Consider the following 14,373-nt stretch of genomic DNA (forward strand, 5'->3'; position numbering starts at 1 on the left):
TCTTATGGTCTTCTTACCAAAAATTAAAAGGGTAGTCTTGACTGTTAGTAATCAAGTACATTTTTCATTAATTCTGATTATTTTAAGGTACTTGAAATATTATTTATTGTGGAGTGCTTTTATGAATGGCTCATCTGAAATTCTTGCAGACAGTCATGTAGTATTTGAATGTTTTGATAATTCAATCCTTGGTGTCACAATAATTGAGGTGGGAGATAGGGGACCAATAGTGACCATCTCTGTGTCCTGAAAAAGAGGACTGATTCTCTTCCAGATAAAACTAAGCTGGTCTAGGTATCTGTTGCAGTATGATGAATTCTCTGCATGCTTCCTGGTGTCAAATATCCTAATAACTTTCCATCACTACCATAGTGCTCGAGCTCTGATTTGGTTCTTGTAGAGTATATCCAAAGCCTTTTGCTCTCCAGATATACCCTCATTTAACAATTGTGTCTCTTTGCCTGTCAGTGTCCTGTTGGCCTGTCTGTGTTTACTGATAGGGTGAAAAACTTCAGTCATATTCAGAGTTCTGTGCATAGTCTTGAAGCAGAATATCCTCCCAAAAATATATTGTAAAAACCACACCTCAAAATATGCAATGCCCCTTAAAGAAAACCGTATTTTAAATTGTATGCTAATTTTACTAGCATTTACCAGGCTGCTCTTGGCGCCTATTATATTATGCATATTATAATAAATATTCAAATAATATTACCTAAAATGCACAATGTGTATTTATAGTATGTTATATAACGAATATTATACATACATATGCATCTTATATAAATTTTATGTCACGCATAATTAACATAATTGTTGCCTTCTTTCCCCAGTAACATTAAGGATCAACACCAGTAGCCTATCCAGGAGCTGGATATTTATTTTTATTGGTTTTATTAACAAACTATTTGTCACAACCAGCACTTCCTCGAGAAATACCTGATGGGTTGAAGAATTCTGAAATGTGGACAGAGATTCCCTTTCTCTTTTTCCCTACACTGAAGCAGACTTTTCTGCTTCTTGAGTGTATTTAGGAGGAGATAAAAATGGCAGCTTATGCTGTGGTAGTGATACCTTACAGATGGGTTGGTTTACTCCGCATGTGTAGGAGATTTTTTTCAGTGTTGGAAGAGACAAAGGGGGAATGAAGAAAAATGTACTGCCTATTCCCCTAGCCCTTAATTTTCTCTGCTTTCTTGCTATAAATTATGCTTGCCTTTTATCTGTTACAAATATGAAGGTTGTGCTGTGCAGCACCAAATATATGGGATTGATGGACAGGAAAATATCTTCCTGTGTTTTCTCAGTCTTTTTTATAGACCTTTCAGATGGAGGGAAGGAAGAAATACAAGTCTTTAATACAAAATCTGTATTATTGTAATTTAATTGGTATGCAAATGGAGAGGTGCATCTTGCCCCTGGTGTGATGCCCCTGGGCTGCAGTAGGAAGCTGCAGTCCACTCAGGCTGTTCATTGAGCCCACAGCACTTCAGTGCTGGGAATTGTGCTGCTTAACTTGAGCCACATGAAAATGAAACCGATTTCAGGGTGATTCTTTTGACTCCATCTGTTGTCAACGAAGAGAGAGAAGAAACTCCAAAGCATTAATTCTCCCTGCATATCTGAGATACCTAATTTAAGACAAGTAGAACTACCTCCTTGGGATATTTCTTCATTGACTACTACAGCAGGAGCCAGACAAGTGGCATAGATTAGATAACTGACTGCTTAAGACTAAATGTAGGTGGTATTATTTTCCCAGGTGGCAACATAAATTTCACCTGAAGTTCTTTTTCTCTGTTTCACTAAGAGGGATAGATGTGAAAATGCATTGTTTTATTAAGTTATGAAAAGATTGATGAAGAATTTTCTGCTATGCAAAGGAAGAAGAGATTATTCAGTGACTTTATTTAGCCTTCCAGCTAATTTTTATTTCTCAGTCAGAAACTGTTCTTTACGGTGGGGCCATCTGTTTCAAGTTCCTTCACTGCAGTGTTGGATCCAGGGATGAAAATGTGGCTAAGTTGTGTAGAGAGCTGGTAGAAAACTGGTCTCCAGATATATAATGCTATTTCAATATTAAAGCTGTACACAGTGATTTTCTGTTATTGTGCTTATAGATGACTGATCTTTTAAGGTTGTTACAGTAAATATTGTCTAAGGCATAGCACTCCTGATAGGAAGCAAGTTACATCAGATTTGAGCATTAGCATAACTAAAGAGTATCTTCCTTCTAAACCTCCTCTCCTCCCAACAAGCTGCAGTTGGTCTTCCCAGCTCCATTTTCTGTCTTGACAAATGATGATATATGTTAGAGACCTACTCAAACTTCTTAATTTAAGTTTTTGCTTTTTGGTTTTTTTTTTTTTCCTTGCAAATGCTAAATAAATGCTTTTCAGGTGAAATTCAGAAAGCCCTATTTTGAGAGCTGTATTAGTTTCTTCTTTAGTTTGTTTTGGAGTCTTAAAGAGATGTTTCTTGTTGCTTAAGTTCCTTCAAAATGTGTTTTCTTTTAAAGCCAGGAATTCCAGAAAGAATTCGGACTTCAGTTCTGTTTTGCTAATTCAACTAAAATCTCATTTATTACTTTTAAACTGCCTAATGACAGTTTACCATTTTGTGAAGAGTGGTTGTATTGTATCCTTAGAGGTTGCTTGCAAAATTTTTCCATTCCTATGTGATGTGTTTTTAATGGCACATTGGTGGAAGACCCTTAAGAGAGCAAACTGGTTTTGCTACTCTATCTGCTGTTGATAAGAATAACATCTTGTGCCCAGAGTTCTGCTCTAAAATCAATTTAACAAGGTCTGTATACACACATTTGAGGCAGTTTTTGTCTTTATGTTCTTCTCCTAGTACCATGAGCTCACGACACTCTGCCAGCCCTGTTGTTTTCACCAGTGCCAGAAGCTCACCTAAAGAAGAGCTTCATTCTGCTACTTCTCCCCAGCTCGCACCTTCTTTCTCCTCCTCCTCTTCCTCCTCGTCTGGTCCTAGGACTTTCTACCCTCGCCAGGGTGCTACTAGCAAGTATCTGATTGGATGGAAAAAGCCAGAAGGGACAATAAACTCAGTGGGCTTTATGGATTCAAGAAAGTAAGACTGGTTTTTTTTCTTTTGTTTGATCATTTGCTTTAATTGTAAAAGAAGCATTTTGATCTGTGACAGTTCTCTGTAGAGAAGTGCTCAAGACTTTAATACAATGCTTCATCTTCTGTAGAACTTAATCTCTAATCTAGTCTTCATGGAGTATGGTTTAAGTATTTGATGGTTGGCTAATCTCGTTCCCAGTTAACTTGTAAAAGTTGGGGTTTTATAATTTCTAGAAAGCTCTATGGATTTCAGTCCTATTAAAGCTTATCTTTTCTCAGGACTACTTAAAGGTGACTCAAAATGCTATTTGAGCAAATACTAAAAATCCTCTTATTGTAGGGCCTGAGTTTCACTTAAACCTCTCATCCATGTAGTCATACCGTGCATGTTGTGCATTAACTCTGGCATTCCACGTTGCCTTGTTAAAATTGCTGCCAGTATCCAGTCTAACTGGCTTAAAGCAAGCCAAGATATCTCAGCTTTACAATATGCAAGCATCTCTTTTGGAAAAGAAATTGAGAAACAACTTACTAGTGAAAATATTGTTAAGTATGACTCAAAAAGTAAGTAGTTCAGAAAGCCTATTTCAAAGTAATTTATTCAAACCTTCTTGACTGTTACTGAGTCAGGCACAGTATCCCTAGATGATACCAATAACTGGCTGTCAAAAGGAAATGGTGAAACTTTGTGATAACTACATTATAAAAAGCCAGTTGAAGTATTAAAGAAACTTGGTGATTTGCTGCTTATGGGCTTACTGAAGACATGTGTTTTTATATTTGTATAGAATGCATATTATTTTAAAGGATTCAGTCCCTTATTGGGAAAATGTATTACATTAACCTTTCGATTATTTTGTTGTATTGCTAGTAGATGTTTTTAAACAAGCTTAGTGCTTCCACAGGTATCCACTAAAGTGAGTCTCTGCTACAGTAGCGAGACTTCTTCCATCCTCTGTGCCCTCTACTTAATTCTTTTATTTTAAAAACTTGAGGATGCTATAATTCTTGTTTCATTCATACCTCCTGCCCCAGGGCTTTGAGACCTGAATGTGTCTGTTCCATTTCATTTAAGACGTCACCAGAGTGATGGCAATGAAATGGCCCACCCTCGGCTGCGGGCGTCGGCAAGAGACCTGCGGGCATCCCCAAAACGAGCGTCCAAGTCCACTGTTGAAGAAGAGCTGAAGAAATTGATAGATCTCGATAGCCCAACACCTGAATCCCAGAAGAATTTTAAGGTATGTTAAAGAGAGAGAGAAGATCTTTTCTATTCTCACCCATAGCAGGAAAATAAAATGTGAGGCATTTCCTGAACTCTCATTGTGGACAGAAAATAATCTCTTTGTAACTGATTACTGGAGAACTGATTTGGTGAAAAGTTTCATTATTACAGTCTCTGCAATGTTATTATAACTTTGTGTTCAAATTTAGAGAGACTAATATGCCAAATTGCAAAGAACATTTTGTATTGCTGGGTTATGGAAAATCCTGTAGTGTTGTCTTACATATTTTAACTGTTCTTCTCTGACTGCATCACTAGACAATGACTTACTGACAGTACTGAAACTCCTTGCAAAAAGCACACTTTTATACCTCACTGATCCTGTTACCAAAAATGATCCCTAAACTTGAGTGTGGTTTTTTGCAGAATAGTTAGAAACATTTCCTGATGTGTTTCAAAATACATTGAATAACATATAAGTGCATGTATTAATTTTTAGAATCTATAATCCGGAAGAGAATGTCTTGATTTGTAGTCTTCGTGTGCAGCCAGTGCTTGTCATCCAGAGCCCAAATTGTTTCCACAGCAACCATGCAGAAGAGAGAGCTGTAACTTTGTTTTTTGCTAGTAAAAACCTGAAGTGGCTTGTTAAAGCTTGTGAGTGTGGCTTCCATGCACAAATTGTTTAAGATGCTGCTTTTGAGGCCAGAGATGAAAAAACTTGGTTATTGGCAAGATAACATTTTCTTAGTTTTGTGGTAGTTCTCAGGGGAACTGGGACATGGGTGATGCAAACACCTCCTGTTGGTTGTTTTGAGCAAGAGAATTGTTCTCATTCCAAGATATCTTCCCAAGTGTGCTGTTTTTCTGCTGTGGGGTTAGTGAATCAGTTTTTACCCTGATCTTTATTTCCTGGTTGCACTTTTGATAAATTTCAGCAAGTTAAAAACTTTGTCACACCAATAAATTGCATCTTAAAAGTAAAATGGCATTTTAAAAGTAACTTAATTCCCACTGTATGACTTAGATTTCATCTTACAGAAAAACTCTTACAGCATAACAATTTTTGACCAAATTTCAAACTGTAAGGAAACATTATGCCTTAGAGACAGCTATGTTGCTACAGGTTTCATGAAAATCAGTGTCTCTGCTGGTTGGAATGATCATGATAGCAGCTCTCCAGTACTGGCCTGAGAGTGCAAAACTCCTGGTTACCCCAGCATTGCTTTCTCCTGTGTGGAGCATGGAGGAGGTTGGGCTGGTGGTGGGGGTAAGACACAAGCTCTCTTATTGATGGGGGTGATTTTGATTCAAATACTTCTGAAGACCCACAGCAGTGTGGGTGTTCCTCATTGTTCAGTAACAGGAGACTTCTAATTAGCTGGCATTTGCTGGTGCTGTGCCTGCAGGGAGGCAGCCAGTCCTGTGCAATGGGGGAACTCTGGTTTGTGCAGCATTCAGGCTCTTTCTGTATCCATTTCCCTGCTACATATCAGCTCTGGAGTTAAAAAGGGCTGCCTGAGATTTCCACTTCAAGAGAAGTTTGAAGGGTGTTTAAAAGTAAGAATGTGAGATAGGCTAAAAAAAATCTCTATATGTTACCTACTTATAACCTCCTTAAAAGCCAATTCCTTCAGTTCCTTTTCCTGTCCACTCTGAAAAAATGCTATGTAAACACTTGGTTTCTTACTTAAAAAAAAGTTGTTAAAAATTATTTCAAAAGTTTCTTTATTGATTATTTTTTTCTCATTTCTTTTTATTTGTGTTTATGAATGTATAGTCACACACTCTGTCCTGTCAGTCTCCCTTTCCCAGCACTCCTACCACAAGGCGTGCCTTGCAAAGGACTTTGTCAGATGAGAGTATTTACAGTGGTCAAAGGGACCACTTCTTCACCTCGCGGGCCTCGCTCTTGGACCAAGCCATGCCAAACGATGTTCTCTTCACCAGCACCTACCCTTCTCTCCCAAAGTCGCTGCCGTTACGGAGACCATCCTATACTTTGGGAATGAAATCGCTACATGGTAAGTGGATTCCCATTTTTCGACTTCCAGAGGAATCCTTTGTGAATCATCTTGGGGGAAAATGTTTGTTACAGCAATTGGTAGTTCCATCTTTATTTTGCTCAGATGAGAAGAGTCTGGTCACATGACTGAAAATGTAAAAAAGGACAGGAATTTAATTTTTTTTCCCTCGCTTCAGTGGGTGTAAGATGGCATGACTGGTCATGCATTTGCCTTGTAGAGGGAGCACAGAAATTTGCCTCACTGGCTGCAAGTTTCTGTCATTTCTTCCAAGAGTCACCTAGATCAGTTGGGCCAATGGACAAATAATGTATGCCTGGTTACCCACCAGAGAGAACTTCAGGTGTCAGTTCCTTATTGTGGGATTACGGGAACAAAATATGATTAGGAAAATGATACACAAGTGGGTAAATAGTAGTGGACATCTAGATACACAGCTACACCAGATACAGCTTTTATTGTGCCAACTGTTCAATTGCTTTTAAATTCATTCCTTTACTCTATTTATTTTACAGTATGTGAATTACTTATTTTAGTCACACAGTTAACCAGAAAAAGTTATTTGTAAAGTGCTGTCACGAAGACACTCAGCCTTCCCCCATTAGTTTACTGAAAAGTCTCAGTATTGGATGGGTTGTGTGTTGCTGCACGTGAATGTCACAGTGAAAAATGGAATTTTCACAGGTTCCCACTGTACTTCATAACTGAGTGTGTTTTCCAGAAATAGAGGTAGATCTCAGGATAGGATTCTGCAGTGTTTTCTGAAGAAGTACATAGCTGCTCTGATTTATTCATGTTTTAGGATGTTTCAAGAGGAAAATGCAAGGCTATCAATAGATCCGACTCACTATAGAGGGCCCTAAGCACAGTCTGTATTTAGCTACACAGGATACATTTGACAGTGAAGGCTGATGAAGAAATCTATTTTAAATTCTTTTCATCTGACTGTGATCACCAGGCATCAGTTTTCAGTGTTGAACCTGACATTTTCCTGAGCTGTTGTGTCTGTATAACGTGTTTCTTACATAAGAGCTAGGAAACTGAGCTCTTTTCATTTCTGTTTCTAATATGCACTAAAATAACTTTGTCGACTTGGTTGTGCTTGTAACTGGATGAGGATTTGGTTTCTGAGGGTTTGGGGTCAGAAGATTAATGATGCCACCAGAGTGCAAGTGGAAAGCAGCGCTTTGTTTCTTTTCATTTAAATGCTGTATTTTCCAAAAGGAAAACTGCAAAACCTTCTTTTGTTATCATGTTCTCTTCCACCCTAAACTGATAACTCCTCCTAGCACATAACCTTTCTACCTCTGTCAACAAATCAAGATTTTCCATTTTCTATACAACGTAGGAGCTGCATGATAAAAGGACCAGCTATTTGATTGGCACACAAATTGTCTTCCCACACACCTTTCACTGAGAAAAGGATTAAGTAAGCTAGATATTTAGTACCACAAGTATTTGTTGGCTTCCAGTTATTGTTTAAATTTAAATTGTTTAAATTCAAAGATTCCAGAGCACATCCATTTTTTTAGAGGAAAAATGTTGAGCTAAAAATGCTCGTATTTGTTCATCTGCCTTAGCAATCCAACTCACATTTTTGAAACAGGTAGCTCTTCAAATAGTTAGGTTTTTCTCTAATTGCATGTATCTTTTCACTAATTGGAAATATTTTCATGTTAACAACCTCCAAAATAACTCTTTTGAGAGATAAGACAAGAATCCTCAGTGTTAATAATATTGAATGTAACAAAATAAAATGTAACCAAATTACATTTACAAAAAGTAAATACACACAGACACAAAAAAATTCAAGATTTCTGAGCAAAGAAGTGAATGCAGTGTAGCTTTTCTGGCCACTGTATTCCAGGCAGCAATATGATTTAGCTGAAGTTCTTATGAATTATTGTAGTTATTGAAGTTACATAGTTATAAGACTATCCTAAATAAAAAAAAAAGGCGGGGGGGGAAATAACACAACTCAGGCATTTTGGGATTATATCCTGCCTATCACACTGTCTTTCTGTTCTGGATGATCCAAGCAGACTCTTTTCTCTGATCTTCTCAGCTGCTTCCTCCCAAGTGCCTAGTCCATCATCTCACCCCTACATCTCTCTCTTCTAATACTGCCTACAAGGTTTTCAAAACTTCTTTACATCATCACAGAGGGCATGAGAAAGGAAGTTGTTGCTGCTTCTGAGCTCACAGATGTGACCAGGCATTGCACATTTTTTGATTGTCCAGCCACTAAACTGAAATAAAGTAGATAATTCTTGGTTGACTCTTCGGTCTTGCCCTAATTAGTGGTGAAAATCTAAGTGTTTCACTTTTGTTTTTTTTAATTTGCAAAAAAATTACAGGGATTTTGAATCCTGCTTTCAAACTTGCCAATGTTGTTTTTTTTTTTCCATAGTGAGCCATGTAACAGCTTACAGGTGGGTGTGGCTATTTTTTAGTAAAGATCTAAAGGTTTCACTGAACTGCTGAGAGATTTGCAATGCTCTGGAAGCAATTTTAAGGGATTTCTTTTTCTGATTCATCTTGGTAGGCTTAATTTGGCTCCCATTGGTTTACAAGATTGTAAAGAGGAAGGAAAATCCTCACAGTTTTGAGTTGGTTTTTGGGGGTTTTTTGGGTTTTTTGAGGAATTCAGCTGAAAACATGAAGGCAAGTTAGAAAGGAGCTGAATGTGCTGGCTTTAGAAATCTGCTTTGTGAAGGGCTGTACTGGTGAACTGCAGTTCATCAGTCTTCTGAATTTTGGTTGATTTTGAAAAGTGCTGTGCCAGAAAAGTTAAGAATAGGACGTGCAATATATTAAGAAAGGAATTTTCAGGTGTTTTTATGGGGTTTATAATCTATTCTGCATTGCTGCAGGAGAGTTTTCTGCCTCAGACAGCTCCCTCACAGATATCCAGGAGCAAAGACGGCAGCCCATGCCAGACCCTGGTCTTATGCCATTGCCTGATTCTGCCTCTGATCTGGACTGGTCAAATTTGGTAGATGCTGCCAAAGCTTTTGAAGGTAAGTTTTCAGAATATGACAATTAGGAAACTGGTCTTTGTGCACGCTTTGTTAAGGACTGTGGATTTTGTGTTTGTTTGGGTTTATTTTAATCCTGACTTTTAGGTTTTTTGTTCTTAATTTTTTACTTAGTCTGAGGTTTTAGCTCGTTTAAAATACCAACTCAAGTGTTAAGAGGCTGAAACTTCATATGTAATAGTCAGATACCATTTCTTCATATTGGAAATCCTTGGTGGTAGAGCTTGGCCAAATCTTTGTGAAACTGGTCACTTTTCGTTTCATGTAAAACAGTTGCAGGCAGCTGGTCTGGGAAAGGCACAAAAGTGGAAAAATAAAGTCATATAGTAGGGGAAAAGCACACTAAAGATTGCTTGCTTACTGCACTAGTGAGAAGTACATCCAGTGCAGCTGAAGTTTGCTACAGGATAATTTGGGAAATACGCCTTGTTGGTAAATACTTTTTCATTGCCTCTGCACACCCCAAAAACGTAGATTTGCATGTAAGTGTTGTTTCATCCTATGGCATTTTCCATCTCCGTGACATTTGGTAAACTGAAGAGAACTGTAAACTGTCTAGATACATTTGAACTTAAAATTAAAACTTAAAATGCAGTTTAGATGAAAGAGAATTTATGTTACTAGAATCCAATGGAAAAGGCTCCTAGGTGTGTGAAACAGAAGTGCCCATTCCTAATATCTGCATAAATGCTGTGCCACCTTCATGGAAGTGTTTTTTCACTGTCTTGAATATTTTAGACCTTATTCAGCATGGTTGGAGAAGTCTGTGAAGTAATTTGATATCTTGGCTGTTCTCTGGTAGTAGCCTTTGATATCATTAGGACAGTGGGTGTCTCTGAGTGTTCAAGATGTACTCGTGTCCTCTGCTCTGTTGCCACAGGAGTTGTAGGAGCAGCTTGGCTCATATTTCTGCTGTGCAGTTTTGGGAAGAGTATTCAATGTGAGACATGGTCCTCAAGAGGAGGTGAATTTGTAGTGATGGTTTTTTCATCACCACATATGGGTGAAACTCAGGTTTTAACACATTTCCCTGTGGTTGGCAGTTTCTCTTTAAAGGATCCCCTGTTTTTTTGTGAGATTTTTTTGACTGTCCTCATTAACCTGAATCCCTCACTTGGTAGGCCCCAGACTCACTTGTGTTTCTCTTCAAAAGTGTGAACACAGTCACTGTGGTCAAGATAACAAACTGACAGCTCAGATGAAGAAAAGCTGGAGTAATGTGTTATCTGGCAGCTTCATCTCACTGCTATAAAAATACATTCAAATCTGACCTGGAGAGGGATCTCAGTGTAATTCCATTGGTGTTTGGTTGTCTGGTCTCAGTATAATCCCAGTCTCTAGTCTCTGACAAGTGCCATTAGGGATTGACACATACCAAGGAGCCTAAATTCTGATTTGTGGTCCTGAACACCTCCTCTACACCATTGATTAGTGTCCTCAGCACGGGCCCCTGAGGTTGCAAATTGTGTTATCTGTACCAGCTGAAAGAAAAATGGCCTGGATTCCTGAGCTACACCAACCTGTAGTATAAAAATTTGCCAGACAGTAAAAGAAAATACTCTTGTTTCCAGTGAGAGCCCAACAGCTGCTGAGGTTATTGATTAAGCTAAAGTCTTTATACTGCTGTTTGTCACACCATATGACACTGTTTTACAGATGTATAAGAACATTTGAACAGTTACAGTGCAAGAAATGCACACACAAGGCAGGAAAGAGGTTTCGTGTTTCAATCTGAAAAAGTTTTATAAGACATAAGGAAAAAATTCAGGTTCTAAAAAATGGTATTGGTCAAATTGCACACAATGAGCTTTTCTTTCCTCAAAATAAAGCCATGCTTTATAGAGTGAAAGAAGCTAAATGCACATGCTAAGTTATTGGGTGGTATCATTGAGTTGTACACAGAAAGATCTGCACAGTGCTGCTTGTGCCAGAGCCAGTACTTCCTGACGCCAGTACAGTGGCGAACCTGGTGCAAACACTTGCACTGCCAGTTTGCTTCCATCAGGTGGACATTGGTATGTCATATCATCACTTTACCTTGCTTGAAACAGACTGAAATTGCAGAGATGCTGCAGTGTAGCTGTTGTGCTGTGCATGAACAAATAGTCATTACTGCTGCCATTGTTTTTCTCTGTATGTTTGCCTTCTCAGTTCAGCGAGCTTCATTCTTTGCTGCTGCTGATGAAAATCACAGACCTGTGAGTGCTGCTTCCAGCAGTGATCAGGCTGAGGACCAGCTTACTGCACAGATAAAGCCTTATACAGGGTAAGTAAATACACCAGATGTGCAGGCTTTGCCAGCTGCAAACCAAGGAAAAGAGTAGGAATGTCTTCATTTGGAAGCCATCTCCAGGCTTCATGCAGTAACTCTTCACAAGTTCTCATGAAGATGGAATTGGGAGGTGAAAATAAAAGAATTTCAAGTCCAGTTGAATCTTTTTGCATGTTATTTCTTGTCTGAGATGTTCATGAAACTGTCCAAAGCAATGGTAATTCAAGGCATATACAGTGAGTTCAAGTAGAAAGAAGTCAAGTGATGGGATGACCCTAAATAATCATGAAATAAATTTGCTCTGTTGTTTAATGTGCTGCAAGTGTTCCATGTACTCTTTATTATGTTCATTTTGTGACCTCTTGGTGCACACAAATGCATACCTTCATAAAGATACTTGGTACAGACAAAGCTTCTAGCTACCGCATGTGAAGAAAGCAAATCATATCAATACGCTCTTGTTTCCTGCTTTCAACAGTAAGGAATCTCCTCCAACTCTCGCCTCTAAAGTGGACCAGCTGGAAGGTTTGCTGAAGATGCTGCAAGAAGATTTAAGGAAGGTAAGCATTTCATCTACAGAAGGATTTGTAAGACATGTATTTAGTTGGTGCTTGGTGGTGCTAATAACTGTGTAATCCTGCTTTGCCATGCCTGAGCCTGTGACAGTCTCATCCTGGTATGAGAAAAAGACATTTCTTTGCTACTTTTCTCAGGCTTCTAATTATGCACGGCTGGGATGGGGTGTCTGAATTTGTAGGCGTTTGATTCCTCTGCTTAAATTAGGAGGGTGATTCACAGTACCTCCACTCCTAATTCAGGTGACACTGCAAAAGGCTTGAAGTTAGTCCATAAAAATGTATCCTGCTGATAAAAAGTTGGCAGTGTTATCTAAACCTGTAATTTCTGCGGTGGAAACTTCCTGTATTGTTTTAATGCCTACTTGGTCCAAGAAGGATCTGCAGTAGTGAGATGAAGTCTCTTAGCTGGGAAAGTGTTTGCAGGAAGATTCCCTGCCCTTTACTTAGTTAACCATCAGCACTTGTACATACAGAACAGGTCATGGCCAATTTTATTGGACCACCTGGGGAGTCAGCTTCTGTATTGGGATCTAATACAAAGAAATGCTGTTCATGCAATCAAAACATGGGCAGGGAAACATCACTAATGTCCCTTGGATATAAACCTGTGTGTTACTGCACATAAAATCCTTAAAAAGAATGAGACTTAGGCTCTCTTAAGAGATTCCTGCTGCTCTAGATAGATAGGAAGCATGACCTAAAATTTCCACTAAGATCTGTGTTTTTCCTTATGCCTAAGGAAAAAGAGGACAAGGCCAGCCTTCAGGCTGAAGTGCAACATTTGCGAGAAGACAACTTGAGGTTACAGGAGGAATCCCAGAATGCAACTGAAAAGCTGAAGAAATTCACCGAATGGGTTTTCAACACAATTGATATGAACTGAGAACGGTGTACGGGGAAGGAAACTATCTGTTATGAATATTATTACTGGGACTTAAGCTTTAATGCCACCTTAATTATGACATGTGAAAGTATAGTCAGAGCAATTCCCTGTTCTTCATCCTCCAATAACCCTTTTTTGCATCTCTGCGCGCACTCAGAACAATTGCAGATCAACAATCAATGTCTGCCTTTTGTAGAAAAAACAAAGTAAATAATTTTAAAAAGGTAAAATAAAAAAAGTTTAACTGCTAAAATGTGAATGTCTATTTTTTGCACATTGTCTCTTTATCTGTTATGTACAAACTTATTTGGAGGCCAGGATCAGGCTTGCTGTTCCATTGCCTCTGTTTCCATTAACTCCTTTCTCTCTGTTTCAGGTAATCTGCTTTTCCTTGCAGCTTTGGCAAATATTATGACATCTAAAAAATTAGAAAGAAATGTTTACTGCTCTTCTGACATTGTTTTCTGAAGTATGCCACAGACAAGGGGATGTAATGCAATGTTTTAGGTGTCTCCTTAGCAATTTGCGCTTGGTTACTAGTGCTACCTTCCCATACATTGCAGAGAGCGCGTGTCCATAGTGTATGGTACAGTGCAACCAGCATCACAGCTCAGAGAAAGACTAGAGAGGTGAGCCATGGGTCAGGCATATTGTCACACATCTGTTGCATTAGCATTTCTGGTGGCCTTTGTTTCCTGTGGAAACAATGGCTGCAAGTACCTTTACAAACAGCAAAACCAGGTATGCTGCAGTTCATACCCCATCAGGCAGGCTGAGACATCAGCAATCCAGCAGCAGTGCTCAGTTAAGTACAGCGCCCTGCCCTTCCAGGGGAGTCTGGTGCTTGCATACGTGCAGGAGACTTAAGCTGAAGTTGTAAAGAGATGAAGACTTTTTTTTTTCTCCCCCTGAAATGTCACCATGAAAAACCACACAAACTATCACTGTGTACCTTCCCTCCCATTCTGTTTCCCTTGTTTTCAGCAGATTTGAAAAAAAGTTTATTGAAGTTGTGTTTTGTTGCATGAGAAATCTTACAAATCCTTTACTATGGAAGATAGAGGAATATGTAAAGGGGAATTAGAGAAGTGTATTTTTCAAAGCACTGGGACAGGATTGGAGCTCTGAAGTCCTGAGTCCCCAGTGAAATTGTCTCTCATGAGATTTCCCAAACTGCTTCATGCCAGCAAAGTTGATTTCTTGTTCTTTGAAGGAACCTAACTTGCCACAACGTATTACCTCTACAGAAAATACCTTGTAG

The 14,373-nt window shown here is 38.7% G+C and overlaps 1 protein-coding gene across 4 annotated transcripts in view; it reads left to right on the forward strand.

Moving 5' to 3' along the window:
• Positions 1–13,365, forward strand: part of SIPA1L1 (signal induced proliferation associated 1 like 1) — a 199,182-nt gene extending 185,817 nt beyond the window's left edge. For 3 of the 4 annotated variants that reach the window (XM_041459962.1, XM_041459961.1, XM_041459963.1), the window contains 7 exons: positions 2,857–3,096; positions 4,168–4,333; positions 6,098–6,341; positions 9,215–9,361; positions 11,531–11,645; positions 12,130–12,211; positions 12,969–13,365. In XM_041459962.1, the coding sequence (XP_041315896.1) occupies positions 2,857–3,096; positions 4,168–4,333; positions 6,098–6,341; positions 9,215–9,361; positions 11,531–11,645; positions 12,130–12,211; positions 12,969–13,112 (1,138 nt within the window). In that variant the 3' untranslated portion in view covers positions 13,113–13,365. The remainder of the gene's footprint in view (positions 1–2,856; positions 3,097–4,167; positions 4,334–6,097; positions 6,342–9,214; positions 9,362–11,530; positions 11,646–12,129; positions 12,212–12,968) is intronic. The other variant, XM_041459964.1, reaches the window with a different exon arrangement.
• Positions 13,366–14,373: the final 1,008 nt, after the last annotated feature.

Source organism: Pyrgilauda ruficollis, unplaced genomic scaffold (assembly GCF_017590135.1).
Source record: "Pyrgilauda ruficollis isolate IOZ18807 unplaced genomic scaffold, ASM1759013v1 scaffold14, whole genome shotgun sequence".
Classification (NCBI taxonomy): Eukaryota; Metazoa; Chordata; class Aves; order Passeriformes; family Passeridae; genus Pyrgilauda; species Pyrgilauda ruficollis.